General features: G+C 50.7%; 2 protein-coding genes across 3 annotated transcripts in view; one reads left to right on the top strand and one right to left on the bottom strand.

Annotated features, from left to right (window-relative positions):
* Positions 1-434: 434 nt before the first annotated feature.
* Positions 435-2,432, bottom strand: TSPO2 (translocator protein 2). Of its 2 annotated transcripts, none has more exons than XM_032140208.2 (4): positions 1,937-2,432; positions 1,587-1,779; positions 1,057-1,198; positions 435-833 (listed from the first exon to the last, which is right to left on the bottom strand). In XM_032140208.2, the coding sequence occupies exons 2-4, from the start codon at positions 1,757-1,759 to the stop codon at positions 636-638; spliced, it is 513 nt and encodes a 170-aa protein (XP_031996099.1). In that variant the 5' UTR covers positions 1,760-1,779; positions 1,937-2,432; the 3' UTR covers positions 435-635. The 2 variants fall into 2 exon arrangements, with proteins under 2 accessions (XP_031996099.1, XP_031996098.1); XM_032140207.2 differs by having other exon boundaries at positions 1,967-2,432.
* Positions 2,433-5,525: 3,093 nt separating this feature from the next.
* UNC5CL (unc-5 family C-terminal like) overlaps positions 5,526-22,790 on the top strand; it is a 136,031-nt gene continuing 118,766 nt past the window's right edge. The window contains exons 1-9 of the mRNA XM_058432590.1: positions 5,526-5,605; positions 9,996-10,441; positions 10,952-11,252; positions 11,984-12,246; positions 13,004-13,105; positions 13,392-13,459; positions 14,390-14,490; positions 14,644-14,757; positions 16,552-17,175. Coding sequence (XP_058288573.1) covers positions 10,057-10,441; positions 10,952-11,252; positions 11,984-12,246; positions 13,004-13,105; positions 13,392-13,459; positions 14,390-14,490; positions 14,644-14,757; positions 16,552-16,774 — 1,557 coding nt within the window. The 5' untranslated portion in view covers positions 5,526-5,605; positions 9,996-10,056 and the 3' untranslated portion in view covers positions 16,775-17,175. The remainder of the gene's footprint in view (positions 5,606-9,995; positions 10,442-10,951; positions 11,253-11,983; positions 12,247-13,003; positions 13,106-13,391; positions 13,460-14,389; positions 14,491-14,643; positions 14,758-16,551; positions 17,176-22,790) is intronic.

The raw sequence follows: 22,790 nt of genomic DNA, 5'->3' as shown, positions 1-22,790 counted from the left end.
TACAGGTGCGCACCACTGCACCCAGCTAATTTTTGTATTTTTGGAGACAGGGTTTCACCATGTTGCCAGGCTGGTCTCGAACTCCTGACCTCATGAACCACCCGCCTCAGCCTCCCAAAGTGCTGGGATTACAGGCGTGAGCCACCGCACCTGGCCTCCTAGTACCCTTTTTTAAGGTGTATTTTTCTGTTTTGGCTTTTTTGTCAGTTTTTAAAAGCCTTTTGTTTTTCAGGTAATTAAACATCTGAGTGCTACATCTTTATGCCAGGTGGGGAGGCATGTGAGTGGAGGCGAGCTGGTGTGCACACCCCTCCCTCATGGGCCTTGAGGCCCATTCACGCGCACACACTCACACGGAGGTCCAGAAGCTTCTATCCCACTCTGCCGCCCTAGGCATCATATTATGCATTCAAATACACACTTCTCATCATACCTTCAGATTTACTAATAGGATTTTATTATTTAAGTGTAAAATCAGTTTCCCCCCTCTTTCCCATTTCTCTGATTTCTAAGGAAAAACGGCACCAGGGGACCCAGGAGGGTGGTCCCATTGGGGTGAACCCTAACTCCACAGCCCTGCTTGCAGACTCTTCCTCCCCACCCTGGCCGTCCCTCCTCTCCCGTGCCCTAGGGCCTCAGTCACTCTTCTCCATGGGCTGAGGCTGGTGCGCTGGACAAAGGCTGTCCCTCCACAGGTGGTAGGTGAGGGCTGAAGTCACGGTGAGCCAGGCTAGGTAGGGCAGCAGTAGCAGGGCAGCCAGTTTGTTGATGGGATGCCAGATCAGTGCTGTGCTCACCACCAGCCCATACAGCAGCAGCAGGTGCAGCAGGGCCTGGGCATAGAGGCCGGGGGTCAGCACCTCCACCTTTCTGCAGTACCCAGCCCAGCAATGAGCTCAGTCCCTGGGGCTCTGTGCACACCATGGGAGTGCAGAGAAGTCTCCTCACCCCATTACCTGCCTGCAGTCAATTGCTCTGCTGAATTATGTGCTTCTGGAGCCAGGTGGGTTCACCCTCTCCCACATTACTTCTGCTACTGAGCACTGTGTGCCTTACCAGACCAGGGTTGTGGACTGTGGAAAAGAGAACCAGGACAGTCCAGCTGATGGTGAGCTGAACAGCATAGAGGCCAAGAGGCAGGGCCAGGGACCACCCCAAGCCCCTTCCCAGGTCTTTCCACACCAGGTAGGAGGCGTAGCTGTGGAGAGATGGTGGCAAAAACATTCAATGGGAGGAGGTTCTGTGGCAAATGGAGGAGGCTCTCTGGCATAAGGACTCTTGGATACCCTTGTGGGCTGAAATGGGGGCAAATGGATCTAGGCATCATGTAAGGGCCAGGGAGGGAGTTGGCGGGAGGAGCTGGGCACGGTGAGGTGGGGGAGGGGCTGGGGAGACTTAGGGTGGAAGAAGGGCTAACTGGAACCCCAGGCGGGCATAGAGGGTTTCTTACTTTCTGGAGGACCCACCATAAGAGGCAAGATAAAGTGCCTGCCTTTGGAGGCCAATATATGGGAGTAATTCAGATACAGAGGACTTGTTCCCACCCCATTGGGTACCAGGGCCATGTGTGAGAAACGAGTACTCACCCCACGATAGAGTAGATGGCTGGCTGTACAAGCAATAAGACTTTGTAGAATGGGCACCAGGACAGCATTCTCGGGCCCTCACACCAGCCAGACATGTGATCACGAGTGAACAGCCAGACCAGGATGGGCCCCAGATGGGGCAGGAGCACAAAGATGGCCCCTTGACGCTGCATTCACCTTGAGGAGGCAAAATCTGGGGAGGCAGAGAACATGCTAGTGATGAGCCTTCCCCTGTGGCTCCTCATCTGTCTCTGCCTCCTAACCTGACTCATTTCCTGGCCTGAGCCCCTCAGAGGAGGTCTAGTCACGGAGGTCCTTCCTCTCTCCCTGGCCCAGCTCCAGTTCTGTACCTCTGAGCTCTCTCCAACCCCAGGCCCCACCTTGCCCATCTCCTGGCTTCCATGGACTTCTTTTCTCCACAGCACTCCTCTGGCACTTGGAGGACACTGCCCAGCACTGGTAACTGCTTCTGAGTGAATAGGCCTTCCTCCAAGTGCTTCTGAGTCCTAGAGATCAGGTCCCGGGTGATCAGCTTTTCTGCCTCCCACAGTAGGCAGTGCTTAGGCAGGTATGTAGCTGGCCCTCACCGAGAACTGTTCTACCTAATCTGATCTACTAACCTGGAAAGATCACAATCTGAAGGCAGGAGCCGGAGATTCCTGAGGACTCTTTTCTAGTCACGAATGTGGCAGCCCATCTGTCCCAGGCTTATCTCACCATATCAGACTGGCACACTCATGGGGCCCACCCAGGCTGATCTCCTGCCCAAATTCAAACTTGGCCTGTTGACACTGTGGATTCCTTTTTCTGAGCCTTTAGCTCTCTTCTACCCCTGGAGCCATGGGGGATGAGCTTCCTGCTCCATCTTTCCATTCCCAGAGTGTCAGGATGTAAGTGCAAGCGTCCAGGTTTCTTGCGGCCTGACTTTTCAAGGAAACAACTGCCTGGTCTTTGATTAAAAAGCTGCCAAGCTGGCATGTTGCTTTGCATGTCATTTGCATGTGGGACAATGTACAGACCCTCCTCCAGCCAAGGCCCCACCAATATCTTCTTCTCATTTGTTCATGATGTTTCAGCCTCCCCCCATGATTAACCAGATTTGAAGGAGAGAAAACAATCTGATTATTTTCAGTGTTCTGGACTATCTAATCCATCCTTTTTTTTTTTTTTTCTTTTGATACAGAGTTTCACTCTTGTTGCCCAGGCTGGAGTGCAGTGGTGCAATCTCGGCTCACTGCAACCTCTGCCTCCCAAGTTCAAGTGATTGTCCTGTCTCAGCCTCCCTAGTAGCTGGGATTACAGGCGTGTGCCACCATGCCCGGCGAATATTGTATTTTTAGTAGAGATGGGGTTTTTCCATGTTGGTCAGGCTGGTCTCAAACTCCTGACCTCAGGTGATCCACCCACCTTGGCCTCCCAAAGTGCTGGGATTACAGGCGTGAGCCCCTGCGCCCAGCCCTAATCCATCCTTTTCTGTCAAGGTTCAGGGACACTGGTCCTGGAGGTTCTGGGACAGAGCTGAGCAGCATGCCCACCTGTGCATATTTCTACCTGTCTTTCTGTGCTCCTCACTGTCCATTTGCTCATCTTCTGCCTTCCTGTTTTTCTACATTTCTGTCCAGTGATGGAGGCCCCCTCCCTGCCCCCATCCTCTTTTCTCCCGATACCTGCATCTCCCAGTGCCTCCTTGTTCCTAGGCTTGTGCTCCCCTTACCTCTGGCAGCACACCTCCCAGGCAGGGGGCCTGATGACATATGATGTGTGGAAGGCAGAGGAGGGTGGGGCTGGGAGGAGGGTGGGGCTGGGAGGAGGGTGGGGCTGGGAAGAGGGTGGGGCTGGGAGGAGGGTGGAGTGGTGCTCCCAGCTGATCTGCCTTTCTCAGATGAGAAGGGTGGTGACACTGGCTGGGAAGTCCAAGTTGCTGTTTCATGGCCCCAAAGAGTTCCTCTCAGGAGGAGCCCCCCTGGTCTGCCAGACCCTCCTTGGTGCCTGGCCTCTGGAGACTACCCCTTGATGGAATGTTTGAGGGTTTGTGGTGAGGGTTTGACACTGGCCCTGCTGTGACAGCTCAGCCCCCAGTTATAACGCTGTTGACGCCTGTGGTCTCTGCATCCCATGAACCAGCTCTGTGGCCATGGGAGTGAGTGGTAGGAGCCTTCAGATTTCTCCAGAGCCTCCTTATAATTGGGATTGTCCCCAAGAGTGGCAAGCACCAGCTTTGGAAGTGAGTTCATAATCCATGAACACAGCCCCTGGTTATAGCCTCCTGGTTGGCATGACCTTCCTGGCTTAGAACCCTAGCTTGACAGATCTTTCACAAACCCCTAGGACTTTATGACTCAGAGGAGAAGGCAGCTGACAAGGGAGGTGGGTGGGGAGTCAGGGAGGAACGACCTGGCGCTTCCTGGCAGAAAGTCCTGCCTCCCAGCCGCCCTAAAGAGGGGTAGGGGAGAGTGTCCCTGTCTGTTGGCAAAGTCCACCTGTGTGACTCAGACAAAGCTTTGTTCAACAAACACCCCTACCCCACTCCCTTCTTTCCCTATCAAAGTTCCGAGCACCCCTTCCTGGCTTGTCTTTAGGCATGAGGTCTGCTTCCCAGGTTGCCCGCTCTCTACCAGTTCCTTTGCTACATCTCTGCGCTTTGGGGTACTGGGCTCCCCTGGGAGGTTTGTACCACCCTCTCGCCTCCACCAGGGAAGGAAGCAGCGGGGAGGGCATTGCAGTCAGAGACAAGAGGGTAGAGAATTATTAACAGAGACAAAAGCAGAGGAAGTTACTTATTTTCTATGGGAGATGATAACTAGGGGCCTGGGGGGCGTTCACCATGCCTCCTCAACTGCAGGAGGCCAGACCCTGGTGATAAAGGTTACCATCTATTGACCACCCATTCTGTGGTGGGCATTTGACATTTATTAGCTCAATAATGACAATTATTATCTCACACAAGGTGGATATTCTTATCTGCATTTGACAGACAAGAATTGAGGCTCAGAGGAGTTAAGTAGCTTGCCTAATATTACATAGCCAACATGTGGCTCACCTGGGCTCAGTGTCGGCCACTTGGATCCAAAATGCATCCTCTTCCCTCTCAACTGCTTCACTCATTCATTCAAGACATCTTTATTGGACACCTTCTATCTATCAGGCTGTACCAGGAGCTGAGGAGACAGCAGAAAACATGGGAAAAGTTCCTCTCCACAAGTTTTCATTCTTGTGGTGCCACCACTCCCAGGCAGAGTTTCTAAGGACTTGGAATGGCAAATGGCCCCAAAGTTCAGCTGTCTCCCAAGCGGCAGTGTCTCTGCCAACTTTGGGTGGGGAAAGTAGAGAGCACCTTGTGTAAGGAAAAATATGGGTACATCTCAGGTCCACCAGCAACTGGTGAGTCATTAACCCTCTCAGTGGCTCCACTGTCTCCTCTGTGCGGGGAGTGGGTAGAACTAGATGCTCTCTAAGCTCCCTGGACCGGTTACATTGGCATCAGCTGGGAGCTTCTTTGAGCTGCAGAATCTCAGGCCCCATACTAGACCTACAGAATCAGAGCCTGCATTTTAACAAGATCTCCCAGGTGACTGTTGTGCACATTATAGTTTAAGAAACTCAGATGAAGTTTCCCTCCTCCTATCTGCCATTTTAATAATAGCCTCTGGCTGGGGACAGCCACTCACCAGCAGAGGGCACTGTAAGGAGGGGTTTCAAGGTGCAGCACCTACACCCAGGTTGTCTCCCTCCCTCCGTCCTTTCTTCCAGACCTAGACTGGAAAGTTCACTGACTTCTGGGATCCTCAGCTACTCCCTTACCTGGGCTGGACTTTGCCAATAGACAGGGACACTCTCCCTCACCCCTCTTTAGGCGGCTGGGAGGCAGGACTCTGCCAGGAAATGCCAGGCCACACCTGCCTGGATTCCCCGCCCACCTCCACTTGTCTGCTGGCCTGCCGACTGAGTCTGGCTGACCCGTGTTTCTCAGAGAAGGAACTGGACCAGCCAGCAGCCTCTAAGAGCTCCTAGACGGTAAGGTGAGCACCCCCTTGGGGCAGCTGGAGACGGGATGGGCATTGTGATGGGGTTACCTGGAGCTCTGGGGAGGAGCCAGGCCAGCTCAGCCTGCCTGCTGGAGTATAGGGACCCTCTGCTGGAGGAAGGGAGGAAAATGGGACTTGGCCACTGGGTATGAGGACCACTGGGATGATTCTGTATCCTGCGGAAATGTCTACTATTACTAACAAATGCTGTTCATGCCTTGTGTTTGGACCATCCATCCCAGTACTTGTTATGTTCTGCAGTAACTGGACATCTATCAGGTGTTGGGGAGGCACAGGGGGAACCAGTGAGGTGGAGGAAGGGTTGAGAGTTTTCTTAAAGGGTATGAGCAGAACTTTGCAGCAGGAGTTTGGATCTTTGTGCTGGAGGATCCAACTGCCTAGGGACAGGTGATGGCAGCATTCTAAAGGACTCTCATTTCGGGGACCCACTACCTAGGGTGATCTGGGGTCTGGGGCAAGACAAACAGGAGGAGTGGGTAATGAGGAGTCCAGGTATGGGGTTGGGAAGCTCCAAGTCACACTTGAGTGGCTGCAGTGCTATAGTTGCCATTCAGCAAGACTCTGGACCTTTCCCCATTCTGGGGCCAGAGGAAGGATAGAGTGAGGGCCAGGGCAGCCTGGAAGAGCCGTCAGCCTGGGAGACCTGGGGCTGGCCCAGGAGGAGTTATCCTGCTTCAGGCCAGGTAAAGGAGTGGGCTGCCCATGAGAGGCCCAGTGGGGCTTTGGGAGTGGTGCATGCCAACTTCTCCAGGGTCGGAGGTTGAGCCAGGGGACTCTGCTGCACCACTCAGTGAGGTGCACCTCACTGGGGATCTGGACTCTGGTCTTTGGTGGCCCCAGGAAGGTTACTCCTGTGTAAGCGAGCTGGGGCCCCTCCTTTCATCCTTTTAGCTATTCCATCCCCTGCCACTGGTACCTTGGTAGGTGGGGGTGTGGTGGGGTGGGGTGGGTATTACCACATAACTGAGGATGTATCTTTAGGTCCTTCTATTTGTCTTTACTTCATTTTTGCTTCTTTCTCTTCCAACTTTATTTCTTCTAGAGAAGGTAAGGAAGATACTTGGGGAAAAGAAGGGGTGGAGAGAGAAAGGGGGTATCTCTGGAAGTCCTTGTTCGTCTTTTCTCCTCCTTCCTGCCTGTCTTCAGTTGTTTAGTAATTCCCCATCCATCCTCACTGTGGGGAGAAAGCTCGGATTCCTTATCTGTGAAATGGAGATAAAAATGACACCTCGCTCCTAAGGCTGCTGTGAGAATGAGATGAGATGAGACAAGCCATGGAGAGTGCTTTAACACAGTGGCATTGAGTAAAGCTCTGCGAATGTTAGCTATTGTTATTACAGTTGGAATTATAATTATTACTAATGTGAAAGGACCAAAAGGAATGATGGGACATCAAGGGTAGCTTGCTGCTCCAACCCTCTTCCCATCAGCTTTGGGGCACTGCCAATTCACTGATTCACCTGTGTGCCCTCCAGGACGACTGGTTGAAAAAGGCTGGTGCATTGTCTGCCGGGTTGGCTCTTTAGGCAAAGAGAACAATGCCAACCCCCGCTTCTTATTCACACTTTCAGTGAGGACATGGGAGAAACAGGTACTGTCCCAGTCTTCAATCCTGAGGATACAGTGGAAGTTCTGCCCTGGTCTAAGAGGCACTAGGAAGGGGCTTCAGTTTTCATGGGTCCTGAGGTTGGAAGGAAGAAGGTGGGCCAAGCCTCAGTTCCAGGTGGGTGGTGCGAGTGAAGGGCATGGGGAGGACTGGACACTGGAAGCTCTTCCAGTGCAGCCTCTAGTGAGTCAACCACAGGGGCCTCCCAGGGCTCTGAAGGAGGACGTTGTGCCTCACAGAACTCAGCTACCAAGCCAATGAATTCCATTCCTGCAGAAGCTCCTTGAGAGCAGAATAAGACGTCATCTTTGGCAGGATTGAACTTCCCACAGTGTCCGATACACAGCCGGTGCTTAGAAAATGTTCATTTGGGAAAATCACACATGACAGCACATAATCAAGAGTGACTCAGTATGGTGGGATGGCTGTGGAGAGAGATATTGCGAGCTGGAGGCTGTCAAAGGCTGGTGCACCAGCGGGAGGCACTATTGAATGGGAGGGTCCACATAGGGAGAGGAAACAAGTGGGGAGAGCAAGGGAGTGGAGAAACAGAAAACAGCATGAGCAAAAGCCAGACGCTAGGATTAAGCAGGTGTGGGGAGCCTGGGCAGGCTACAGGGCAGGGGTGTTGGAAATTGTAGGGGCTGGAAGAGGGGAAGTAGGAGGAGGCGGAGGTGGGTTCTGGAGGGCCTCAGGAAGAGCTTCTGGGAAGTCTCAGCCTGTGGCCTGGCTGGGTAGCCAGGTGAGCAGGAGGTGAGTGTATGCTTTTGCCCTGCCTCATTCCAGCTTCACTGTAGGCTCGCATCTTTGTTTTTTGTCTTCTTCTTCATTTTTTTTTTTTTGCTTCCACTTTTAGCTTTTGTTACTCTTGTATGTTGCCTATCCCTGTGAGCTACCTTCAGGCCTTTCTGGCAGAAGGAGGGGCATAAAGAAACACATACATTTGGACACTGCTTTCTCATCTACAAATACTTTTCACATGACCTTATGCCATCCTCACCATTACCCAAAGAGGCACTTTTTCCCCACTTTTAATAGCTTCAGAAAAGAATTACAAAGTTAATACAAACTACATGCTTGATGTGGAAAATTCAAAGTACAGAGAAAAGGATTTTAAAAAATACAAAGTTTTCGTTCACACCTTCTACCTTCTCAATTTGTCGTGACTCATGGGAATAGTTTGGGGGTGTGTCCTTCCAGACCTGCACAGTCTAAGACTGGACTCATTAGTACACATGGCTACTGGGCACTTGAAATACAGCCAGTCCCAAGTGAGCTGTTCTGTTCATATAAATTAAAACATGGATTTCAAAGACTGGGTATGAAAGAAGAAAGTAAAAATACCTCATAATTTTATATTGATTACCTGTTGAAATAACATTTTGAATATATTGGGTTAAATAAAATGTATTAATTTCTCCTGTTTCTTCTTTTTAATGTGGCCATCAGGAAATTTAAAATTACATGTGTAGTTCACATTACATTTTTATTGTATACCACTGCTCCAGACCTTTCTCTATATCTTTACATTTCCATATATGCACCCATAAATATGTATCTATTTATTTGCAGTTTTATTTTTCACATTAATGAGCTCAGAATATTTTATCTCTCTGCAACTTGCTTTTTCCACTTATAGATTTTTTTGTATCAGCACTTGTAGATCAAGGTAGATATTTGGACAGATGAGGAAACTGAGGTACATTAAGCAATATTGAGGCAGGAGGTGGGATTTGATTCCAGGCCAGATGGAAAACTGGCTGAGGCCGGGTGTGGTGGCTCACGCTTGTAATCCCAGCACTTTGGGAGGCCGAGGCGGGCGGATCACAAGGTCAGGAGATTGAGACCACGGTTAAACCCTGTCTCTATGAAAAATACAAAAAAATTAGCCGGGCGTGGTGGCGGGCGCCTGTAGTCCCAGCTACTTGGAGAGGCTGAGGCAGGAGAATGGCGTGAACCCGGGAGGCGGAGCTTGCAGTGAGCTGAGATTGCGCCACTGCACTCCAGCCGGGGAGACAGAGCGAGACTCCGTCTCAAAAGAAAAAAAAAAGAAAACTGGCTGAAACAGGGAAGAGGCACCAAAAGCACCTCTCCATAAGACATGCCCACCAGTGCCATGACAGTTTACCGCTGCCATGGCAATGCCTGGAAGTTACTGCCCCTTTCCATGGCAGTGACCCAAAGCTACCATTCCTTTTTTCTAGAAATTTCTGAATAACCCACCCCTTACTGCATGTAATTAAAAGTGGACATAAATATGATGGCAGAAATGCCCCAGAGCTGCTACCCTGGGCACACTGCCTGGGGTTAGCTCTGCTCTGTAAGGAGCATACCTCTGCTGCTGCTATACTCTGCCACTTCAGTGAAATTGCTGTCTAACACCACTGGCTCACCCTTGAATTCTTGCCTAGGTGAAGCCACAAACCCTCCCAGGCTAAGCCCCAATTCTGGGGCTCTCCTGCCTTACATCAGTATGATAAGTTTACCCAGCCACAGTGACCAAGGTGGCATTTGAACTCATGTTCTCTAACTGTAAACCCAAGCTCACTCTGCTTCAGAGCAGTTTACCTTGATGTATTAGGTCATGGGGAGCCAGGGTAGGTTCTCAAGTAAGAGAGACAGGTTACAAGAATTGATGTGACTAAAGTGTGCAGTGTGCACTGGAATGAAGACAACTTGCAGCTATGTGTAAGCCAAGCCTTGACCTCCACAACTTAAAAGGGCTTACCCTGACACTGACCCCTTCTTCCCCACCAGGCCTTTGGCTTTGGTTGGCACAGGGGTGAAGGAGAGCCAGCAGCATTGAGTGACCAGGCGAATGTGCCCCCAGGAGAGTTCATTCCAACCCTCCCAGTTCCTACTGCTGGTGGGGGTCCCGGTGGCAAGTGTCCTCCTTCTGGCCCAGTGCCTTCGATGGCACTGCCCTAGAAGGCTGCTGGGGGCCTGCTGGACACTGAATAGTCAAGAGGAACCAGTGTCCCAGCCTACCCCCCCACCAGAAAACGAGGTCTCAAGGCAGCACCTGCCAGCCACACTGCCAGAGATGGTTGCCTTCTACCAGGAGCTACACACACCCACTCAAGGCCAGACCATGGTCCGCCAGTTGATGCACAAACTGTTGGTGTTTTCGGCTCGAGAGGTGGATCACCGTGGCGGTTGCCTGATGCTCCAGGATACAGGCATCTCCTTGCTCATCCCACCAGGTAACAGCTCCTGGCTCTCTTCTTTGCATACAGTTGTTCAGACTGTACATTAGGTCACCACATCTGAGGGAGCAATATTCATAGACACCTTTTACTTCTGATAATTGTTTATATTTTGAGTATAGCTTTATTGACTTCAGGGATGGACATATTACATATCTTTTAGGACAACTTCCTGGCAGGTGGAAGTAAAGTGCCTTGTTCTAATGAATCAATATGCTGTGACAATTCTCCAGTAAAGGGAGGGAAGAGCACCATTTGGAAATTCACACAAGACACACTATGGGCTAGCAGCAGCCTGGGTGGAAAGGGCAGTGTCTTGCTTAGGGTTACACTACAAGTCAGCTCCACAGTCATCTTACTCTTGTTCATACCACCTCCCTGTGTGCCCTGCTGGGGATGTCTTTCCTGGGCTCCTGCCCCACCTCCTTTCTCTCTGGCCTGGCCTCTTTCAGGGGCAGGGGTGTGCCTGCCTACCAGGCCCATCTCAGCTCTCCCTCTCCCCACCAGGTGCTGTGGCTGTGGGCCGCCAGGAGCGCGTGTCTTTGATCTTGGTGTGGGACCTGTCGGACGCCCCATCACTGTCCCGAGCCCAGGGGCTGGTAAGCCCCGTGGTGGCATGTGGCCCCCATGGGGCCTCCTTCCTGAAACCTTGCACTCTCACGTTCAAACACTGTGCTGAGCAGCCCAGCCATGCTCGCACCTACAGCAGCAACACTACCCTGCTCGATACCAAGGTATGGAGGCCCCTGGGGCGGCCAGGGGCCCACGCCTCCCGGGATGAGTGTCGCATCCACCTCTCCCACTTCAGGTAGGCACATGCCATTGGCCTGTCTTCCCACACCCATCTCTCTGGGGACTGTCTTTCCTGCCCACTTTCTCTGTCTGCCTTATCTTCATCTCTCTGTATAGAAGATGGTCTGCAAATCCTTTATCCCTTGGTGACCCTTTCTGGCCCCTCTGTCCTAATGTCTGTAGCAGTTTTTCGTACACCAATCATGTCCACGACTGCAAATCCCACTGCTGTCTCTCTGTCTGGAAGTGTCTGACTCAGCACCATCTCTCCATCTAGGAGGGACCTGTCCTTCCCCACCTCTCCCAGTCTTTCAAATTATCTCTCTCTACTCTGTGCCCCTTTCAGGACTGTCCCCAAACTTAGCGCCAGTTCTCTAAGACTCCATTCCATCTCTGTCCTTCATCTCTTTGTCTTTCTAGAGTCTTAGGTCTTCTGCCTCCCAGCCTCCTTGCCACCCACTGACAGGAAAAGGGCCATGTGTGGGTGCCCTCCCAAGCATGGTCACCCTGAGCCCACTTTCCCTCTCTCCCCTGCCAGCTCTCCTTCCCATTCAGTCACCAGTCACCGTGATGTGCTCACTTTTCATCCCCTACCTACCAGTTCCTCCCTAAGTGCTCCCCTCGAGTGCTCTCTGAACCTCCTTGAAGGCCCCACAGAGGCCCCTCAGGTGTCAGGAGGCTGGTGGCAGTGTGCTGGTGTCTTAGCCTTCCCTGCACATTAGTGCCTGCCACTGGCTCCCTCTGCAGCCTCTACACCTGTGTGCTGGAGGCACCTGTGGGACGCGAAGCTCGCAAATGGCTACAGCTGGCCGTATTCTGCTCACCGCTGGCGCCAGGACAGTCCCACCTGCAGCTGCGTATCTACTTCCTCAACAACACGCCCTGCGCCCTGCAGTGGGCACTGACCAACGAGCAGCCCCATGGTGGGCGCCTGCGTGGGCCCTGCCAGCTCTTCAACTTCAATGGGGCCAGGGGCGACCAGTGCCTGAAGCTCAAGTACATCTCAGAGGGTGAGGGAGGTGGTGGCCTGTGGGATAGGATGATCAGGAGCCCCACAGGAATGAAGGGTTCTGGGCCTCCCCTGGACATCTGGAGATCTGGGGACCCCCAAGTCTCTCTCTCTCTGTCTTTTTTTTTTTTCCCCGAGACGGAGTTTCGCTCTGTTGCCCAGGCTGGAGTGCAGTGGCATGATCTTGGCTTACTGCAACCTCCGCCTCCTGGGTTCAAGTTATTCTCCGGCCCCAGTCTCCTGAGTAGCTGCAATTACAGGTGCCCACCACCACGCCTGGCTAATTTTTTTGTATTTTTAGTAGAGACGGGGTTTCGTCATGTTGTCCAGGCTGGTCTCGAACTCCTGACCTCAAGTAATCTGCCCGTCTCGGCCTCTGAAAGTGTTGGGATTATAGGCGTGAGCTACCACACCAGGCCGCAAGTCTGTTTTTGACCTCTGGGCCAGCAGTAGCCTCATGGAGCCCCCAGGGCTTTGCCCACTCTGCTGTCTACTGAGCCCTTACCACTCAGTCCTAGGACAGGGTGACGCCAGGTGGGAGGTGGGGAGGGGAGGGGTTATACCCCACAGAAGGAGGAAAGGATAGAAGGCTTTTATAGTGCAAGGGCCCTCTTGGGGTCCCTGCCCAGGCTCTGGGGATTCTCAACCCCTTGAGACCCTCCTGCTTTTGTTCTGTCCTCATGCCTCCCCACAGACCCCTTCAATACTTGTTTAAGGCCCCACTCTCTGAGGCCCTCTGCTGTCTGCCTACTTGCCAGGTTGGGAGAATGTGGATGACAGCAGTTGCCAGCTGGTTCCCCATCTCCACATCTGGCATGGAAAGTGCCCCTTCCGCTCCTTCTGCTTCCGGAGAAAAGCAGGTAGTCGGGAGCTCTGTGTGCACCTCCTCCCCTCTCTTTTCCCCTCCCATCTCCTCTCCTTCCCTCCCAGTAACCCTGGAGCTCTGCAGACCCCCATGCAGCCATGCACACAGACCTTCCCTGAAAGGCCAGGAGCCACACAGATCTTTGCAGAGAGAAAAATGGAGTGTTGGACCCCAGCTTCCTCAGATTTCCCAAGTCTTACTATAGAGTCCCTTACCTTCTCCTGCTCTTACCCTAGGCTGTTTCCTCACTCACTGGCCACGCTGTCACCTTCTCTTTATAGCCAATGAGAATGAGGACTGTTCAGCACTAACCAATGAGATCATTGTCACCATGCACACCTTCCAGGATGTGAGTTGGAGCTGAGGGGCAGAGGAAGGGCAGGGCCTGGGGGAGATCCTAGGCAAAGTGGGCACAGGGTCTGGTGCCCAGTAACTATGGTCTTAATCACATAGGTAAAGATGGCACTTTCCATAGAGCCCCCATACCAGCTCTTTGAGGGGCTCAGATCATCTGGGCTCCAAGTTACCCTCATCCCTGACTCTCCTTGTCTATCAGTGGATGAATCCAGCAGGAAGCTAAAAGAACCAAACCCTAGTTTAACCCCTTCCCCCAACTCAGAGAACTGGGGCATCAAGTTGATATGGTTTCTTTCTAGGCTGATTGTCTACATGTGAGAGCTGATGTTTTGTATCTTCAGCATGGGATTTGAGAGCTGATGTTTTGTATTTTCGGTGTGGGAATTGACCAGGAAGAGGGTCTTGAGTAGGCAGGATGGGAGTTAGGTGTCTCTTCTCTCCTGCTGCGCCAAGGGAAGATGCGAAGAAATCAGAGTTGAGAGTCTTTGGGGAACCATAGTGGCACCTTAGTGGAGGGCGGGCAGATACCCTGTTGTCACTTGGAGAAGAGGAAGGGAAGGTTGGAATGGAGGAAGGGACACATATGGCTGAGATCAGTGTCTCTATGGTTGGATGACCTCCCACTGCACCATGGCCCCACCCAGGACTTCCCCTGGTGGCTCAGGCTGCACCCTGTTTGGTCTTCATGTCCCAGTTCCCAAAGAGCTCAGTGGGCAAACATAAGGCTGAAGGTGGGGTTCTGAAATCACAGGGAGACAGCAGGTAGAGGGTGCTGGGTGGGGCAGGGTTGTATCTCGCGGTAAGGTGGCTCTGAGTGACAGACTGAAGGAGAGACATGAGGAATGGAGGTAGGACTCCAGCTTCTTACTCAGGGGGATGGTTTGTGACCCCTAAGTGTGTTCCCTGCCCCGTGTTGACTCAGGGCTTGGAGACCAAGTATATGGAAATCCTCAGATTCCAGGCATCAGAGGAGGAATCCTGGGCAGCGCCGCCCCCTGTCTCCCAGCCGCCCCCATGCAATAGGTGAGACGGGGGTTGCCTGGGCTGCTGCCTGGGGGATGTTGGGTTCCTACCCTGGCACCCACAGGGTGACTACAGCATTTAGGGTGTATATGGGAGAACCAGAGTGGGCCTGTTTGTCCCTTTCTTCCAAGAACACCCTTTTCCCTGCCTCAGGCTGCCCCCAGAGCTCTTTGAGCAGCTGCGGATGTTGTTGGAGCCAAACAGCATCACGGGCAATGACTGGCGCAGACTGGCCTCCCACCTGGGGCTTTGCGGCATGAAGATCCGGTAGGAAGAGGGGTGAGGTCTGTGGATGGTAGAGGAGGGTAGGCTGGAATGGGGTTCCTCAGGACACTCTGGAGACTGGATCACAGGCGAGGGAGTGACTTAAAAGTCAGAGAATGGCTACTCTCCACCCTATTTCCCATAAAAGGGCAGATCTATTAATCACTGTATCATCAGTACCTAGAATGATGCCTGGTGCATAGTAGGTGCTCAATGAACATTTAACAGTGAATCCATTAACATGGAAGTTATTTGGTACATGTTGAGTGCTTGCCATGCTATGCCCTGAGGAGGAGAAAGACAGATTATAGGATAATGTGTGTAAAGCATATAGCTGGGTACCTGACACTTGTTAATTCAATAAACGTTATCAATAATGGTGACAGTGCAGTCATGACCCCTGTCAAGGAACTCAGAAAGCAGGAGAATACTGAGCTAAGCTCCAGAAACTACACTATGAGTGCAGAGGTCAGGGAAGACTTTATCCTGGTGATGGGGCTAGAGCTGGACCCTGAAAACGGGGTGGATTTTTATTTATTATTATTATTATTATTTGAGACGGAGTCTTGCTCTGTCGCCCAGGCTGGAGTGCAATGGCGCAATCTTGGCTCACTGCAACCTCCGTCTCCCGGGTTCAAGTAATTCTCCTGCCTCAGCCTCCCGAGCAGCTGGGATTACAGGCACGTGCCACCATGTCCAGCTAATTTTTTATTTTTAGTAGAGACGGGGTTTCACCAGGTTGGCCAGGCTGGTCTGCAACTACAGGGTGGATTTTTAAATCATTCATTTAAACATTTATCAGGTACCTATTATGCCCTGGAAACTGTGCTAAGCGCTATGATACAAGATGAATGAGGCATGGTCCCAGCGCCTAGGAGCGCACACACTAGTAAAGGGTTCAGAGAGCTTGAAAAATAAAGGCAAGTGTTCCTTGTGCCTTCCTGTAAGAATCCAGTATTGTATAACACATTGAAGAGAGACAGAAAACAGCTGAAGCAAGAATAATAATGAACTGTGGGCGTTATGACCAGAAGTCTGAACTGAGGGGTGCAGAATGGTCTCTTCCACCTGGGAGGGGTGAACTAGAAAGGGCTTCAGGGAGGAAGTGATGGGTAAGAGATCAGCCATTCTGTTTTGGGGAGTAGCAGAGGTGGCTGTGAGTGTAGTGTGTGCAAGGCGAGAAAGAAAGAGGCCTGAGCTAAGGGGGTTCAGGATGGGAGAAAGGAGAGAAAGCATAAAGACAGGGCAAGGCCAGGTGCTGGATGAGCCAGAAAGGCTCACGGAGCATGGGCTGGTTAGGAGGTGAGAGACTGGAAGGTTTTAGTGGACGGGAGGGTCGTGATAAAAAGCCATGGTTTAGGACAACTGTTTCCTTAGTAGTGAGCAGGATGTTGTGGCCTAGGAGAGAGGGAGGAAGGAGGGAGTTAGGAGGCTAGCGGGAGGCTAGGGGTGTATGTGGAGTGGGGGAGGTAGAGATGGCAATTACAGAACATCAGAGCTGTAGCAAACTTAGACGTCCTCTTATCTAAGCCCTCAGCTTAATAATAAGAGGAAACTGAAGCCTAGAGAGAGGAGTAGGGGTCAGAGTTGGCCTCCAAGCCAGGACAATCTCAAGTTTCAAAGCCCTGAGGCTTCCCACCCCCTGTGCCCTGGAAGGCAGGCAAGAGCAGGACACGGACAAAAGCTACAGGATGGGGGAGGGACGGACCTTGCGCTGCGCAGCCCCAGGAACCTGCAGCAGGGGAGGAGCCCCTCCCTGCTCCTTCCCCCTTCTCCTCCTCCCCTACCTCGGGCCAGGTTCCTGTCCTGCCAGCGCAGCCCCGCAGCGGCCATCCTGGAGTTGTTTGAGGAGCAGAACGGCAGCCTGCAGGAGCTGCACTACTTCATGACCGTCATGGAGCGGCTAGACTGCGCCTCCGCCATCCAGAACTACCTGAGTGGGACACACGGCGGCAGCCCAGGCCCCGAGCGCGGGGGCGCCCAGGATAACGAGGGCCTGGAGCTGGACGAGAAGCTCTGAGCGCCCATCGGGCAGGGCTGGAGGAGGTGTGGGGGCGAGAGGGGTTGTTCTCCTACGCCTAAGAGGAACACAGCAGCTGTTCCTGGCTGTGCCCACCACCCTTCCCAGAACCCTCGGACGGTGCCAGGGCCGCCCGCGAGGCCGGAGCGTCCTCGCCAGCCTCCCAGCCAGCAGGCGCGCCCTTCCGGCCGCGAGCTGTCCCGCGTGCGGGCCCCCTTCTGGCCGGCAGAGGGCGCAGGAGCCCAGGAGATGGCCTCAGCTTGCCCGCCCGCCAAAACTGACCGGGGACGGCCACCGTCCCCGCGTGCACTTTAGGGCCGGTCAGGCCCTAAAGTATTCACTGAGCACTTAGGAAGACCGGGCATTGGGCTGGTGTCATGAAGAATACTGGAATATAGGAGGTAGGGTCTGGAGCCCTGACAAGCACACAGTTCTTTTGCAGGAGTCAAGAAGTGCTCGTAGGAGTCAAGGGCAAACTCGAAAACAGCCCTGCCCTGTGGTTAGGGGATGTGGGTGTGGCTTTAGGAGCTGAGAGGGGAAGAGCTGAGTGCGGGCTGGGGCGGCGAGAATGCTTCGCGGAGGATGTTGGGGAGAGAGGATTTGACTTGCCGAGTGGTTTGGAGATCTTTAGGTGCGGGTGTGGGAAGAGGGTGGCTGGACTTAAGGTTGGAGCCGAGAGTGGGCATGGGAGCCCAGCCCTGTGGGTGTGAGGCCGGGGTAGGACGAGGCTTCCCGCCTAGGCACGCCTGGCTGTCTGCCTCTGCCTCTACTAACTTCCTTTGTCTCTTTATCCTCCTGCTCAGGCCTTGTCTTCCTCTCTCTGCTATTTTCTCTATCAGAAGACATTAAAGCTGAGTAGAAACTTCAAGATGATCATTCTGGCCCAGCCCTTTTATCTCTTTATCTCCAACGGTGTGCGTTTTAAGTTTCTCTGACTTGGTTTTTCTGTCCCTGTCTCCCACAGTTGTTCCCATTCTGCACCTGTGTTTCAGTTACTCTCTCTCTCTGTCTTAGATCTTTTTGTTTCTGCCTAGTCTCTGTGCCCTGTCTTTGTGTGTTTCTCGGTCTGAAACCCTCCCTGTTTTCCCTTCAGGCATATGTCTCTAAACCAATGTTATGTATCAAAGACTGTTGAAAGAGACAGGGCTACTCTAGGAATAGATGGGTGGGGATATTTTCCCCATGGATTAAGATCTAGTTTAGGGTCAGGAAATAAAGGATAGGGATAAAAGAGGCACCCCATTCAGTCAGCAGATACTTATTCAGCACCTACTGTGTGTTAGATACTGTATACAAAAGACATGAATGGGCTGGGTCCTGAACAGAGAATAAAGGGTTTGACTCCATTCTGGAAATGCTTTTGTTTGCAAACAGGTGTTGTTAATTTGTTCAAAGGCAGGCAAACAATCTCTCTGGCAACACAATTTTCTTCTGTATTTAATTTAAAAATATTAAAGCTTTTTTTCTATGATGAATGATAAAATATGAAAATTGCCCTCCTTCGTTACTAACTATATTTTGCTCAGATTGGCAAATTTGGAGGTGAGTATGAATGATTTTATTTGGTAAAATTGTACCTATGGAGATGGGTTGGAGGGAAGCATTTTGTAGATTGTGCTTCCAGTATGAAAATTATCTGGGTCCCGCATGGTAAGTCAGGGAGGTTCCCTTCCTTTTCTGTTAGATACAAGCCTTCAGAAGCAGGTCCTTCCATCGCTTCCCTGTTCCCCTATCCCCACCAGTCCTCTCCTACCCTTCTCATCTGGCCTCCTTACCCCACCAGGTGCTGCCAGTCATGCCAGATTAGTGCCCTGGCCTTTTCTGCCTTCACTTAGCTCAAGATTGAACTGTGCAGTAGCCCGGCACTGTTTAGCCAAAGACATCGTTGTGTTCCTTCCTACCCTGGAAAAAATCATTTTAAGAGTTTCACGTCTTCTGGAGTTGCAAATAGAAGTCACAGAGATTCCAGTGATGGGAATAGAATGCTTTCTGGCCCAACTCCAATTTCTCAAAATGGGTTTCCAGTGCTGGCAAAGGAAGGCTTGGAAATCCTGGGGTAGATGCAGGCTGAGTGATTCCTATAAGGCAGACCCTTCCTTTCTCACATCAAACCCAGTTGGCATGTTATGTATTGGCACCTAATGCTGAGAGATGGTGTGCCCCCGTGAGCATCAGGAGGCTTAACATTTAGCCCTGACTCATACTAACTAGAACAGCTCTTCTTATGGGCTTTAAACTCTTCTTTGGAATGAAGCTACCATATTAGAGGCTGTCCCAGGGCCTTTGGTTTCATAGACTTGTGCAGAGGTGGCACACTGGTCACTCAAGGAACGTTCACTTGGGGATTTTTTTTTTTTTTTTTGAATTGCCTTCAAATAGAACAACTGATCACTGCTTGTGGCCTTACTTCCAGTCCTTTCCCTGATAAAGAGTTGCCTAAATTGCCTGCCTAAAAACACCACGTTTGTGACTTCTGCTCTTTCACATGTTGCAGAGGCCCACGTCTACACTTCCTCCTGCTGGATTTGGAGTCTGGGGAAAGGTGTTGGGGAAATGAAAGAGTAAGGTTGGGCCTAGGTCTGTGGAGTTGGAGCCTCTAGTGCTCAGAGGAAATATGTGTCCTTGGCAAGCCCTTTGACCACTGAGCAATATTTATGCTAATGTTCAGATCTGTGCTAACAGAAATTCAATGAAAGCCACATATATAATTTTACATTTTCTAGTGGTCACATCAAAAATTGTAAATAGAAATAGGTGAAGTCAACTTTAGTGTTTCATTTAACCTAATATATTCAGAATATTATTTCCACATGTAAATATAACATTAATAGTATATTTTACATTCTTTTTTATATTAAGTATTTGGAATCTGGTGTATACTTTGCAATTACACCACATCTCAATTTGTATGCTAATTTTTCATTGGAAAGATTTCATCCGTATTCAGCTTTTGTTTTTTTTTTTCTTTTTTTTTGAGATGGAGTCTCGCTCTGTCACCCAGGCTGGAGTGCAGTGGCATGATCTCGGCTCACTGCAAGCTCCGCCTCCCGGGTTCACGCCATTCTCCTGCCTCAGCCTCTCCGAGTAGCTGGGACTACAGGCGCCCGCCACCACGCCCGGCTAATTTTTTTGTATTTTTAGTAGAGACGGGGTTTCACTGTGGTCTCGATCTCCTGAACTCGTAATCCGCCCGCCTCGGCCTCCCAAAGTGCTGGGATTACAAGCGTGAGCCACCGCGCCCGGCCCGTATTCAGCTTTAATACAATCTATAGCTAAAATTTACATTTACGTACACAAATTAAGCCAAAAGTTTTCCAAAAATGGAATTAGATATAAGTTTTTAAATTTTACTTCACTGAAATAAAATAAAAATTCAGTTCCTCAATTGCACTAGCCACATTTCAGTTGTTTAGTGGCCATGTGTGGCTAGTGGGTACTGTTAATGGACAGCACAGATCTGGGTTAGGAATCCAGCTGGGTATAACTTTCTAGTGTACTTGACCATTCACTTATTTATTAATTCATCAAACATTTGCTGAATACCTACTCTGTGCTAAGCCCTGCACAAATTGTTGGTGATAAAAATCCAATGAAGAAGAACATTCTTGTTCTGTAGGAGCTCCTGGGAAGCTGGGAGTCAGAAGGAAGGACACTTTCCTCCCATCCTTCTTTGTACCTGACACAAGAAGGCAATGGGAGATGAGGTTCAGGCCGATACACTCTGTTGCAGAAATGGCTCACACTGCAGCCTGGTGTAGAGGCAGTAGATTCAGGATCAGTGTTCCTGGCTTATCTAGTGCATCAAGTGGGTTGTTGGTTGCTGACAACAGGATTCACTCTGGCTAGTTGAGGCAGATGGGATTTGTTAAAGGAAAATGAAGGACAAACAATCATTTGGAGGGCAGAGAAAAAGATCTGGGGTAAAGTTTCCAGGAACAATGCCCTAAACTGTGCTGTAGGACTAGATCATGGAGGGAAACTGGTATTACTATGGCTGCCGCTACTGAGTACTGGACACCAGGAATTTGACTTTATTGCAGCCACTCTTGCCACCACCACTGATGCTACTTCTGAGTCAGGAACCAGACCTCACCACCACTTTTTTTTTTTTTTTTTGAGACAGAGTCTTGCTCTGTCACCCAGGCTGTAGTGCAGTGGTGCGATCTCGGCTCACTGCAAGCTCCACCTCCCGGATTCATGCCATTCTCCTACCTCGGCCTCCTGGGTATCTGGGACTACAGGCACCCGCCACCATGCCCAGCTAATTTCTTTTTGTATTTTTAGTAGAGACGGGGTTTCACCATGTTGGCCAGGATGGTCTCGCTCTCTTGACCTCGTGATCGCCCCCCCTCGGCCTCCCAAAGTGCTGGGATTACAGGCGTGAGCCACTGCTCCCGGCCCCTCACCACTACTTCTGAAAGCTAAGGCCTCTGCTGCCTTCCATGCCAGCAAAAACATAAGCTCCACCCACTGCCTGCTCTTTATGCTACTCACTTCTGAATCAAATCTCTAGTGGAGGTCTTGGGTTGTGAGAGCTCGGACCACATGCCTGAATCCTAGCTGCAAAGACACCTGAAAGCTCTGAACTCTGACTCGAACTCTGACTTCAATATCAGGGAGATGGAACTTATTACATGAGAATATCCCCAAATATGGGAAAGCTACTCAAAAGTTGATGAGAAGCCACAAATATGACACATGTCTACTACAGTCAGAGTGTGGTCATGCTGTAGCCTCAGGCAGCAAATTCCCTTCTTAAGAACAGCCATTCACTCAGTAGGTGCCATATCAAGGTTCTGGCAGAGAGTAGACTGAGGATGTGCTATGGATTGAATGTTTGTATGCCCCCAAAATTAATATGTCAAAATCCTAACCCTCAATAAGATGGTATTAGGAAGTGGGGCCTTTAGGAGGTAATTAGGTCATGAAGGTGGAGCCCTCATCAATGGCATTAGCATCCTTATAAGAAGAGACACAGGAGAGCTTGCTTCCTTTCTCTCTACTTTTTATCACATGGGCACACACAATGAGAAGATGGTGGTCTGAGAACCAGGAAGAGGGCCCTCACCAGACACCACGTCTGTCAGAACCTTGATAAGGTGCCTGTGTAAGACCACTGACCTTCAGAATCTTCTCAATAAAGCACACATTCCTTAGGATGGCAGTACCCCCAAATGTGATTCTGTAACCCAGGCTTAGACCTTGACATGTCTGACAAAAAGCTCACCAACAGTGGCGAATTGGTTCACTCCATGCCTTCTCCAGCCCCTGTGCCTCCCTGTACCGCAGAGGCTGAAAACTAAAACTACGTTTCCCAGACTCCTTGGCAGATGGGGATCTAGATATGCTTAGGTTCAGCCAATCAGCTGGGACTCATGCAGGACTTTGATTTGGAATATGAAGGGATAATTTGGAATAATGGAAGGAGTTGAACAGGGCATGAAGCTGGTGCTCATTTTGAGGAGCTAGAGTGGTCAGTGGCTGTGGCAGCAGCTCCCTCAGTGGCAAGTTACGTGGCATAGTTTGGGGTGTGAATATGGAATTCAACTTGGAGTATATCCCTACAGCCTTTCCATTGATTTGTGAACTATCTATCTGGGCTCCATAATATATTGTTTGTGCTTAAACTAGCCAGAGAGGGACTATATAGTATAAAACAAAGACTCGTATCCAGTGTGCCAATGATTTTTTCCCTGGAAAGACTGTCCTTTATTCTGTGATCATATACTTCTTACTTTGCTTGTGTTAACAGGCCTATTATCTTATGAAAGGATGGTAAAGCGATGATAGCTTTATTAAAATGTCTCTACTTGGTAAAGTATAAAGATAATAATCCTGTGTGGATTTTCCTCTCCCCAAATTAAAAAACAAAACACAAAAATATGGGTCCGTAAAATACAAAGCCTGGAAATGCTTTTTTTGTGAGACCTGTCTTCCTGATCCTTTTGAAAGCCTTACACAGATATGTTTATGCATCTCCTCTGCACATATTTGACTATTTACTATGTGCTTAGAA

This window comes from Hylobates moloch, unplaced genomic scaffold (assembly GCF_009828535.3).
Source record: "Hylobates moloch isolate HMO894 unplaced genomic scaffold, HMol_V3 SCAFFOLD_20, whole genome shotgun sequence".
In the NCBI taxonomy this organism is placed as follows: domain Eukaryota; kingdom Metazoa; phylum Chordata; class Mammalia; order Primates; family Hylobatidae; genus Hylobates; species Hylobates moloch.
Note: the sequence above shows the minus strand (reverse complement) of the source record. Positions and strands in the feature narration are given on the sequence as shown.